A 12347-nucleotide genomic window follows, 5' to 3' on the forward strand; every position below is an offset into this window, starting at 1 on the left:
TTTGAAAAAATTCAAATGAAGCACCTGGAAGGGGTTTTCAGCCCTCGTATCGTATCAGCCTTTACTAGTAACATGTCCTAGATCTGGGTAAAAAATATTCATCTTTCAAGTGTCCTTTGGGCAGCTGCAGGGCCACTGGTCAACTTTTAAAAGGGAAGTTTTACTTAGAAAAGATCTGTGTGTGATTGGCATACTTATGGCCTCTTTGAGTAGTAGATTTTGAAGATAGATTCGTCTACACTCCTTATTCACTCAATAAACATTTATTGAGTACCTACTAGACAGCAGACACCAGAGGAGAGCAGTGGGCCAGGCAAGTAAGGTCTCTGGGTCCTTAAATTTCAGTTCAATGCAGGAGGCAAGTGTTGGATCCTCTGCAAACCTCTGAAGATAAGAACAATGAGGCAGGACACAGAGAACGTCTAATCTGGGAAGCCAGGAAATATCTCTGAGGAACTGACCCTAAGATTAAATACAGTCCATTTCAGACTTCTTCCTCCTGGTTTCCTCCATTCAGACCTCACCTCCACCTCAGATTTGTGGTCCTTACATAGCTATTCTTGTAGAACAAAATAGAAAGGGTAGAAGAAGAACAGAGAACCTAGTTAAGTCAAAATACTATTTGGAGTATTTATTTTAAATTTTCCAAAGAAACCTAAATACAATTTGTTATGGATTGAGAACTGGTGGTCAACTTAACGCCAGCTGGATTACATCAGCATACATTGAGAGAAGATGCCCCACCTGAGGAGGGTTGCCAGGATAAATAGGTGGAGAAGAAGGGAGGTGTTGAGGGTTGAGGCGTGAAGGAGACATTGTGGGTTCTCCTACGAGTTGCTGTCTGAGCTGTTGGTTCTCCTGGAGAAGCTTTGGTCTTCACATTGAGCATTGCTTCCTGGCTCTGGAGGGGAAGACATGTGTTGCTTGGTCTCCAGGATGAACTCATCATGCTGCTTCCTGGCACATACCCAACTGTGCTTGTCGTCAGAAGAGCTCGGGGCCTCCATGTCACTGAGGACGGCTGTGGTGCGGGAGCGGACAGCCCCGCTCTTTGTTGTGAGTGTGACTTCTCGGCTCCAGTGTAGAACCCTCATCCCACTAGCACAGCTCCTTCATCCTGCTGGCATAGACTTTCTGGCTTCCACCGCTGACCCTTGGGTCTTCCCGGCACGAATCCATAAAAGAGATTGGCATGAGTCCTTCTTGTGGGCTCTGGACCTCCAGTTGGACTTGTGGAGGCGTTGTCCTGAGCTCTGGGTTTTTATCTGGACCCATGTGGGACACTGCTTTGGGGTTTAGACTCTTGACTAAGTAATCTATGTCTTTGGTGTTGGGGATAGATTTCCTGCATTTTCTTGTGTTAACTTCCGGTGACCATTATACAAATATTATAAACTCCGTGTCCTAATCCTAGTAGTTCTCTGTGTACAACCCCTGACTACACCACAGTCTCTTCATTAAGTTAAGTAGTCCTTTATTTTCTCTTTCTTCTTTTACATCCTTGTCTTGTATCCTGAAAGGGAAGTGGTGAGTTGGAGAGCAAATCTCACAAGACCATACAGGAAATCTGCTACATAGATTCTCAGCACTAATGGAATAAAGAAGCAGCTAGAAGAGACAGACTTCTGGTTATGTTTTACATTTTTTAACTAAGTGAAATTTCTAAAATAGTTATAAAAGTGTTTGCAAAAAAAAAAAAAAAACACATTTATCAATTTAAAAGGGTGACTGACAAGGTCTGGAAGAGAGTATACCTAACTGTGGAAGTTAAACTTTTACAATTTTCCGATGAAGTAAAAATCCTTCATTTCCACATAACTTTTTTTTTTGAGACTACTTCCTTCATAACTTTGGTTTTCTCTATTTTCTGAGCTGCATTCACATATTTCCAAGGCATCATCACTTCCTTTGCAAAGTTCTTACATATTTCATTTTCCTATTGAATTCACACTTTCCCTGAAATGTGTTTTACCTTTGTGCCAAAGCACATTTTTAAAACCAAGAAGTTTTCTTTCAGCAGTAGCAGCAGTCTGTTAGCCCAAGTGGATTGGACACACGCATTACGGCATATGGATTGATCGCACTTTGGAGAAGACAAAGATAAATGTCAAGGTTTCTGGCCTTGTGAATTTAGATTACACAGGGGGAGATAGGATTCAACAAAAAGAATGCTATTTGTCAATATAGCTACAGAAACAGTGGAGATAACAAGTGTCAGGCTTTGTATAAGGAGTGGTATTCATTCCTTGATTTGTACCTGCTTTGTAATGTTGCTTGTAAGTCTTAGTTAAAAGAAGCACTTTAACAATTTTAGAGAAGTGCTCATGGGTAGTATTCACTAATTGTTAGGGATGATACTATTACTGACAGCTCATGAGCACTCATACATGTTCTGGCTGGCCTCAGTGTCTGACTTGTCTTCTCTTCTGTCCCTTCCTCTCCCCTGCTCTCCTCCCTTTCTCTTTCTTTCTTTCTCTCTTCTTCTCTCATCAATATAGACCCAGCTGCTGCTGCAAGGGGGGAAATGGAGAACTTTTTGTGTAGCAACAGAGATAAGCTCAGATTAATTATTTATGAGAATTTGAATGATATCCAGCTTCTTAGCTCAGTATTATCCACTGTGCTGCGTAGCATCCATTTTCCATATAGTGCTGGAAACCCTCCGCTGATGGACCAGTTGTGTGCTCTCGTGTTAGGATTCTGGACAAATCCAGATGGTTATGGGTCACATAGGTTTTAGCACATGTTGAGCAGTCTATTCAGACTTCTGTACCTTGTCTTTCCATGTGGATCCTGAGGTAGAAAAAAGAACATGAGCATGATTGTGCATAGGCTCTAATTGGAAGAGATGTTTGATCAGTGCGTTGTATTATCATGCAGTCATTTACACTCAATTCTGTTGTAAACTTGCATTCATTGGTCTCTGACTTCAGGTCAGTTGTCGTGTAGGCTCTGGAGATTCAGAAATGAGAATGGCTCCATATCTGCTCTTGAGCACTCATGGGTTCACAGGGGAGAGAGTGTTTACAGGGACAGCCTACTGTAATATAAAATTGTTACTGACAGGAAAAGGAGCAGAACACAGTGAGAGCTCACAAGAGAGATACCTCATTAGTCTTATCAGTATTTTATCAGAATGCTTCTGAGGAGGTCACACCCAATCTGATCAGCAAGGTCCTGTAAAGGTTTGCCTGATGAAGGCCAGGACTGCAGGAAGGATTAAGTTTAAGGAGTGAGGATAGGATAGAATTCCAGAAGTTATCTCTTATTTTGTTTTTAAGAAATAAAAATGAAACAAGATAGGGACACACAAATAATACCTCATTCTTTCCTGTCTTGAGCATTGTTTCTGCCTCTATTCTCACTAGAGCTGAAAACAGAAGTATTTGTCCACAGAAGTTCTTTCATTTACAGAATCTCCTCTAATGGACACAGCTAAGGAGAAAAAGAAAAGATATGCAGTTCAAACCAGAAGACTTTTCTAATGCTCTCATCCCATTCCAGGTAATACAGAAACCCTCAGAGCTGCCTGGAATGGTGTCAGTACCTACAGAGCACATCCTAGAATGAAGGATGACTCAGAATTTCACAGACCAATACAGATAAGCTTAAATAAGAGTAGCCTTCACAAGATTATTTCATCATTCTCCCTAGATAATTTTTGAGGATTTCCTGAAAATTCTGCCTAGAGTTCTAAATTCCTTACAAGACTATTTTAGTGTTCCAGTTCTGGTCTGGCTCAACTCATCTCACAATCCTGGGCTCCATCAGGAAAATCTTTCAGGACTGACTGATCCAATTGAGTGTCACATCCCCACCAATGTGGTTGTATAAAATAATGGACAAACATAAAAATATACAATTATATACCATATAAATTGTTATTGGAGGACTATGAGAATGCCTACAAGATGATGACATTCTAGAGATGTGTTGTAACACAAAGTGACAATTACTGCTTCTGAACTGCACACTTAACAATGGTTAATTTAAAAAGTAATACAATTATGTTGCTTTTTTACAACAAATTTTAAAAGAAGCACAGAATATATTAAAAACTGGAAGTTATGCTCTGTTTATATTTAGTAGACAATTGCTTAAGAGAAAGTGATTAGAAAAATAATTCAAATATAATAGAATGGATGGTAACTTTGTGGACAGTGTTAGTAGTGAATAATGTAGTGTCTTGGTAACTTTTCTCTCATCATTGAGACAAAATACCAACATGCAAATTTATAGAAGGAAAAATTTAGTTAGCTTAGCTTCTGGAGGTTTCAGTCCATACTCGGCTGACTCCAAAGCAAGGTGATATGGCTGAGAGGCAACATGTTGGCTATAGCAGACACCAGGAGCCACAAAAAGAAAAGGGCAAAAGAAAAAATCATGCCTCCTTCCCCCACTTTTATTGTATGCCGGATCCCCAACCCTGGGCAAGTGTAAGTCCTCACACCACCAATCCCAGCTCTTGACAATAAACCAATCACAAATGCTAGACTCAGTGGCCTCCATGACTGCATGAGGCTTAGGGAGACCATCCAAACACAAACCATAACATGGGGAGTTTGGATGGGAAGAAGGAGGGGGTAGATTAAGTAGATATTTAGAACATCATCAGGCAGACTCAGAAATTTTTTAAATGGACACACAATAGAGGATAGAAGAGAGAATTTAGTTGATGGCTACTTCTCTGAATCTGGTGATTCCATAATTAGTTGTATCTTTATGATGGAAAATTGAGAAAGGGGAGGAGATATGAAGAGAGGTGGGCTATAAGCTAGAGAAACTAAAATGTTTATGTGTCACATTACTAACTGCCACTGAAAACATAACTGGTTGAGAATGGCTGTGAAATGGTAACCTTTGTTTCTGAGGCAGATTACCTTCTCAGTTTATTCATAGGGTCAGAAAACAAGAAGTATGCTACATTCAATTCAAGAAATGCACTAACTTTACTTTGTTAGTGTTCTCTAATGTTTTCCACCAACCTGCCAATAGCTATCATATGTGGGCTTCACCTCTTTTGAGGGTGGAGGAGGGACTGATAACAGGAAAAGGAAGACTCGTGTTCAAAATCCTCTGGGCTCTGATGGCTACATGAGTCTGGACAATCAACTTCTCTGAGTATTACTTTTATCATGGATTAAAAGGTACATCATGGCTAAGGAAGACTGCAATAGACCAAGCTCTTTGTAAACTGTACTCTTGACATTGTTAAATATAATTTTTGTTTTGAGGTTAATTCAAATTTGAACATTATAGAAAGACTCCTTGAAAACACAAGTACTGATACTCAGTTTCTAATTAAAGACTGGGAAATAAATTTAATTACTAACTCTGAGTTGGTTCTCATTACTTTCAGATTATGAATCACACTGACTGGTAATGTCCAAGACAGCATATTTTTTCTCAAAAATGAGTGAAAAACATAGGCATGGGTTTTTAGGAAAACAGGTTTCTAGTAACTGATGTGATAAAATAACTGTTGGTGTTAACAACAACGGGGCACTTAAAAGAGATTACATATAACTGTTAAGCCTGAAGAGGGACAGAAACAGTATTTGAATCCCTGCCCCTTACATCCTTGTGTCATTCGGATAATACAAAAGGTAAAGCAAGCAAACTAACATATTATTAGCTGGATTGGGGATTAGTATAGAATGTTCTCTGTTTTCTTTTGTGATTTAAGCCAACAACCATGAAACCATGAGACTTTAAAGAAACATCTCCCAAGCAAAGCAATGAGAAGCAGAAAGAGATAGGGTGAACTGAGTCCCAGTCTGCACTTGTGATGACTAACCCTATGCCCAAGGATGGGCCTTCTCAGATCATTTCTTGCCCTGACCTTCTTTCTGTCAGACAATTTTCTTAGATTTGTTTGGAAAACGCAAGCCACGGTCTTTTCCAGAGAGTTTCTTACAATTATGTGCATATAGAGAGAAAATAGGTAAGACAAGAGGAAAAGGAAATGAGAGAAAAGGAAATTCTATCTTATTTCAAGGACATAAGTAGAAGCTGATCCTTTGCTTTGATGTTAGAAAAGCCCTTTAATGCTAACTTCATTTCTGGCTATTGTGAGCTTTTGTCTGGCAATCCAACTAACTCAAATAATATATTCACAAAGGATGAAATAAAGAGTATATTATCTTCTCTTTCAGACTAATAAAAAATATAAGTGGCACATTTTTTCTCATTTTCAGTTGAATTTAAATCTTTTACAAATTCTGAATCAAAATTAAATTTTCTGAATTGGGTATTTCTGAATTTTGCTTTTTTATTGGGCACTTCTTTCTTCTCTATCCATAACTTAAAATTTTAGCTCTTATTTAGCTATTCTGGTTGTTTGTAAAGGTTACTTCTCCCTCAGATCTTTTTCTCAATTCCTTTAGTATCACCTTTCTGCATTCAAAGAGCATATCAGCAGGCAAAGCTGAGTCACTAACATCAGTAAACACTGATGTTTAGCTCAGTTGCATTCGGAGGGTAAATGGTGACTGTCCAACAACTATGCAGTTAAGCCTGTTGGGTTATGTAAACAACAGGCATGCATTGCACCTAATAACCTAGAATATGAAGTTAGACTTTGCAAACACTAATACATTTTCTTTGTTTTCTTTTTGCCTAGAAGTATCGATATCAAGATGAGGATGCTCCACATGATCATTCCTTGCCTCGGCTAACTCATGAAGTTAGAGGTCCAGAACTCGTGCATGTATCAGAAAAGAACCTGTCTCAAATAGAAAATGTCCATGGATATGTCTTACAGTCTCACATTTCCCCGCTTAAGGTCAGTTAAATTTTTCTTTCAATTTCACAGCTGGCGATACTGGACAGTATTCATTACTAAAGGAGCTGTTTGCTACCCTGGTGAAATGAGCGATGCTCTTTTAAAACATGATAGTGGACACTGGTTGCCAAAGAGTCATTCTGTTGTTTGGAAGCTAACCTGGTATTTATGGGACATATTTTTATCTGAATGCCTGAAATCCTTATAACTGCTGTGAGTGAATAACGAATGTGCCAAGGGCGAATGATTCAAAAAGAAAATATGCTATCTACATTTTTTTAAAAAGGGAAGGATACACCATGGTATCACATGCTGTCTCTCCATCAGCATTCCAGATCCAGATAAACTGAAGGAAGTTAATATATTATGATCACACTTAATGATTGTTGTACTATCTTAACTAAAGGAAAAATGTGTGAGTTGGCTCATCAACAACTTTATTTTATCCGACAAGAAACTGCTTGCAAGAATTCTACTTGGTGTTATCCTGTTTCCAACTCTTTCTGCTCCTTATTTAATTTTAAAGAACTCCTTAATAGAAGATGTTTTCAAAACTGCATAATTAAACAAAAGTAAGAATTTTCTATGCTCCTTGGTTGCCTATTTCTTTATTGAACTGAAGTTCCTTTATTTCATGCTTTGAATAAAAAACTTCTAAATGCTAGTAAAAATTTATAAAGAAAAATAGAAATAGAGCCAATGCTGTATTAGAAGAACACTGACATGGGAAAAGATTAATTCATTATGGCTAACAGAACTTTTGTTGTTGTTTGTTTTGTTTTGTTTTACTGACCAGGATGTTCATTTTACCATCCCTTACTTATAGCTGTGCCACAAAACTGGTTCCCGTAGTCTCTGGGATCTTCTTACTCCTGCCACAGAGTCAAATAAAATGTTTAATTATATTCATTGTAGTTCTAAATTTTGGTGCACTTCAAGCTCTCTGATGTCCTAAAAATCTTTTATCAAGTATCCAGTTGTAATTATCACTAGTAAATTAAAAATTTAGACCAATGGGAAAATCTTAGTAAATATTATACACTCTGTAAAAATAGCACAATTTTGTTCTTCTATACTGTTTACCTTTAAGAGTTTCTCTGGAAATCTTTGCATGATTGATGGAAATAAGTATGTCTAACTTGGCAGAGAAAAGATTAAGAGTAGGGGGATAGGAGAATTTCCTTTCTACATCAGGAGCTGTCATGTGAAAATATTGAAAATATGACATTGGTGTCACACAAGATGCAAAAGCAGATCCTCTGTGCATGACTGACAGGAATATATATTTGAAATAATTGTAAATCTCTAACTCCTAACAGTTAGAGCTACCCAAAAGAGGTGGAAGCTACTTCGTGTAGACAATTACTTCTTGTCCCTAAAAACTCTGAAGACCAGGATGATGGCTTGGCAGTGGTTTTGTGAAAAGAACTCTTTCAGCATAAGAGTGAACAAAAGTATCATCTTAACTCTAAGAATCATGATTCTTTTCTGTGTTAAAATTAATGTATTTCTTCTTTAGGGACGTTTTGAACACTGCTGATCCTTACTTTGTACGTCGATCACCATAAGTTGAGAAAGGACAGAGCTGAGAAATTGGATTGCATTGAAAGCACTTATATTTGATATTCGTATTTTCTAATTGGTTGAAAGAGTCTCTATAAGAACCTCCATAGACTTTCCTTTTTCTTTCTTCCTCTTTTTTCCTGCCCAATGCTTCTTTTTAGTCAGCTCTGTAGCATAGCTTCCAAAGGCTTTAGGCTGTGTAACATAATCACAAGTAGTCTGAAGCTATCTTGGATACAGAAATTAAAATCAACAAAACAATAAAGGCAAACAACTATAAGAACTTTATTTTATATTAAATCTTTAATGTATACATAATAAATAATCATCTGAATAGTCAACAAGTTTGAGTGATTACACTTTGATTTTTATTATGCTGCTCAATGCTTATTTGGAAAATATCGGAGTTAGGGGAATTGTTTGCTTTTTCTGAAGAATATATATATATAGTGTATATATATAGTATATATATATATATATATATATATATATATATATATAGTGTATCTATCTGATACACATGATGTCTGGAGACTATAGATAGATAGATAGATAGATATAGATATAGATATAGATATGAACTTTTTCCTTTTCTGTTTTATCTCTTGCCTTCCAGGAATTTCAGAATTAAGTTTCTTCTACTTCATTTGTTTCTCTTACCTTAAGTTTCCATTGTATGTGTTTCCTTTTTAACTTCTGTTCTCTTCTTTTGAAAATTTTATTAGGTTTTATGGTTTTACCTGTGTATTTTTTATTAGTACATAATATTTGATTCCCTGTGTGGAGTTGGTACGTGTACATAAAACATCTCAGTACTTTTTCATTCCCTTTCCCTCTTTGCCCTTCTGCCTCCCTCCTTCTCTTATCCCCTTCTCACTTGACACAGATCTGTCACCCTACTTCCTGTTATTTACCCTTTGCTTTGCTCTTTTTTTATAATTTGAGTTTCTCATATAAGAGAGACCATGCAGTATCTAAGCTTGTGTGTCTCATATATCTATACATCTATATCTATATCTATATCTATATCTATATCTATATCTATACCTATCATCTGTCTATATAAACTAAAGCACCTTATATCAGTTTGAAGGTAGCCATATATGAGTAATAAACCCTGACTTGAAACACTAAGGCTGGAATAGGTTTTTTGTAGGTTTGGAGCTGCCAGTTCATTAGTGTGGTGCCTAAGGATCTTTGAAGATGGTAGAAAGATGAGTCAATGTTGAGTCCATGTAGGTCAGCAGGTAGCTTTGGGAGAGTCCTTTTCCTTGTCACTGTAAGTGGGTAATCTTTGCTCTAAACAAGATATACTTTTAGAATGTCTTGGGAAGGAGACTTTCCTCTATCAGCAGTAGTGATAGGAATAAATGTGTACATTTAAAAAAATTGGTGAGGTTTTTCAATTTCGTGGCACAAATAATCTCATCATAGAAGACTTCAGGGTACCAACCTAAAGCTACTAAAAATATTTGGATTGCCAAGGATTTGGCTCAGCGATAGAAGTTCCTACCTGATAGGTGTGAGGTTGTGAGTTCAATCCCCAGTACCAAAAGTAAGTCAATTAAATAAATGTATAATATTTGGAAAGGGATGTCCATGAGGTTCTCATCAGCTGTTATAAACTACTTGCAGTTCAGCACTATAGTATCAGATGTTAGTATACATTTCTATAACATAGGACGTATTTCCTAGTCAAGTTGTCAAGGAGTTATTATCACAATTCAAACATTTTAGAAAATGTGCCATGATTAAAACACTGTGTGTTATTTCCCCATAAATGAAGCCTATTAGAACCAGGAAAATGGAAAGAAAATACAAATCCTCAATTAAACCTGTCATATTTTTAATTTTTTTCCTCCTTTGATCCGTGTAGTATTCTTGAGTCAAGGACTAATAGGAGAAAAATGAGGAAGCAAATCACAAAATTAGATAATATTCTCACAATCCTGCTGATAAGAAAATGTAGCTCCTTGGTATTAATTAGAAATTTACATACAGTGTGCCTAAGCAGAGTGTAAGATTGCTAGACAACAGTGCAGCCTTGCACTAAGCAGGCTCTGAATCATCAGCCGAGTAATCTCATTGTTACAGGCTTGGAATCATTTCTCCCATTATCACAGATCCCTTGAAGTCTCAGCACTAGGATTCATCTGTCTCTGGTACCTACCAGCTCCCAGTGTGATAAATGGGCCTGCTTATGCTGTTTTTATTAGAGGACTTGGGCTTGTGTGAAGGACGGAGTGGGAAGGAGAAATGCAATTTAGCTGGGAATTCAATGGAATTTATTTTCCTTGCCACCAGATGGGGATGCATTCTCTTCAAATGTTACCTAGAATCTTACCCAAAAGAAATTGCCCTATGTTAAAGTGTGAAAATTTTCTTTTCAGTTTAAAGCTCTTCAGTAAATGTTACCTGAGTGCCTACTATGTTCACTGTAAAACATGGATTTAAATATCCACATTATTTTCCTGGGGACTTTGAATTATAATTATTTCTTATTTATTCTACAGTAGGAATTCATATTCTTCTAGGTTAAATACTGTTGGACCTCATGCCTTTAGAAGAGTACCTGATACAGAGTGTTTGTGAGGAGAGAAATAGAACAGAGAATAATTAAAGTTGTCTTCTTCTCCCTTTCCTAATGACCATGGATACAGAATTTTCATTAATTCTAAACTTCATAATTTACCATGTATTAAAAGATGTGAAATGTGCATGTGTGCTAAAGTCTATGTTATCATGCAATTAATATTGGCAGGTTACATGAAAACTTGTCAGAGTCGTTATATAATCAATAAATACAGGGAGAGTTGAAGCTATAGATTGGTGTAAGTGCCTTTAATCAGACAAACATAATATTTTTCTACTTTTCACTGAAACTAGAATTAAGAGTTCTGGGAAGCATTAGTGGGAAATGGTGGTAAGTGAGGTTAGGGTGACACCTTTGCCCTTGGACAGTTGAAAGTTTATTGAGTACATTCAGGAAAACATGGAGAATATGTTGGCAGTCTAAGTATGGGAAACCATGGAAATAAATCTTTTTGAAGTTGAAGATAATCCAGAGAATTGCAGGCAGAAGGAGAACATCTTACAGTTTTCTTACTGTTTACAAAACCCTCTTCCTCTACAAAGCCTTTCTTGTTTACTCTTACCCAATTCCAACTCCAAAAACCATCTTATCATAATATCCTTTTCTTCATGGTGGTGGTGTGCCTTGCCTAGTTAGTAGTTTAAAGTATGCCTTACTCTACAGTTCTAAATATTTTTGACCTACATAATGTGCTTTTTCCCTATGTATACCATTTTTATTGCTATTAGTTAATGTGTAAGTTTCCATGAACTAAACAGTATCTTATTTTTGTTTTGCTTTGGCTTTTTTTCCTTTTTACTGTCTTATTGACATCTATAAACTAGAGTAAAGTGATGAATGTTTGAACGACTTACCAAAGAATTTTCAGTCTTGACACTGCAATATAAACCTGTAAGTTGGGGACATGGTTAGTACAAAGTATTTTCCAAATATATTTCATCATGGAATCCTTTTTAAAAAAATAAAATTATGTTCTGGTTAGGCACATATACTTTAGAAAAATTATATAAGACATATAAACTGTAACTAACACAAACAGTTAAAAAAATTAAAAAGTATAGCATAAAGCTTCATTCTAGTCCTATAATCAAACTCAGCCAAATTTGAATACCAGGACCTCTACTCAGTAGCTATATAAGCTTACCAAGTTAAAAGTTCTATAAACTATAGTAATTCTTTATTTATAAAATAATGCCATCTACCTATACTTACACGCTGCTGTGAAGTACAAGTGAAAAACTTGTATATGAGCTTTTTTTCAGATTCTTACCATAAGAAATACACAAGAATGGAAGATCTATTTATAACATTTTGATTTAATAGTAATATGCATTTGTATTATTCTAATATGCTAAACTCTAAACTAGGGATCTACTTTTGGAATACTTTTCATCTTGGTTTCATTTT

The 12347-nt window shown here is 36.4% G+C and overlaps 1 protein-coding gene across 16 annotated transcripts in view; it reads left to right on the top strand.

Annotated features, from left to right (window-relative positions):
• Nucleotides 1-12347, top strand: part of Dlg2 (discs large MAGUK scaffold protein 2) — a 1893126-nt gene that overhangs the window by 952303 nt on the left and 928476 nt on the right. For 9 of the 16 annotated variants that reach the window (XM_063256338.1, XM_063256340.1, XM_063256341.1 and 6 more), the window contains one exon: nucleotides 6623-6784. In XM_063256338.1, coding sequence (XP_063112408.1) covers nucleotides 6623-6784 — 162 coding nt within the window. Of the gene's footprint in view, nucleotides 1-807; nucleotides 1057-6622; nucleotides 6785-12347 lie in introns of those variants that run through there. The other 7 variants (XM_063256339.1, XM_063256350.1, XM_063256354.1 and 4 more) reach the window with 3 other exon arrangements.

Source organism: Cavia porcellus, unplaced genomic scaffold (genome assembly GCF_034190915.1).
Source record: "Cavia porcellus strain 051 isolate PalLab524CR breed Dunkin Hartley unplaced genomic scaffold, mCavPor4.1 scaffold_9, whole genome shotgun sequence".
Lineage (NCBI taxonomy): Eukaryota > Metazoa > Chordata > Mammalia > Rodentia > Caviidae > Cavia > Cavia porcellus.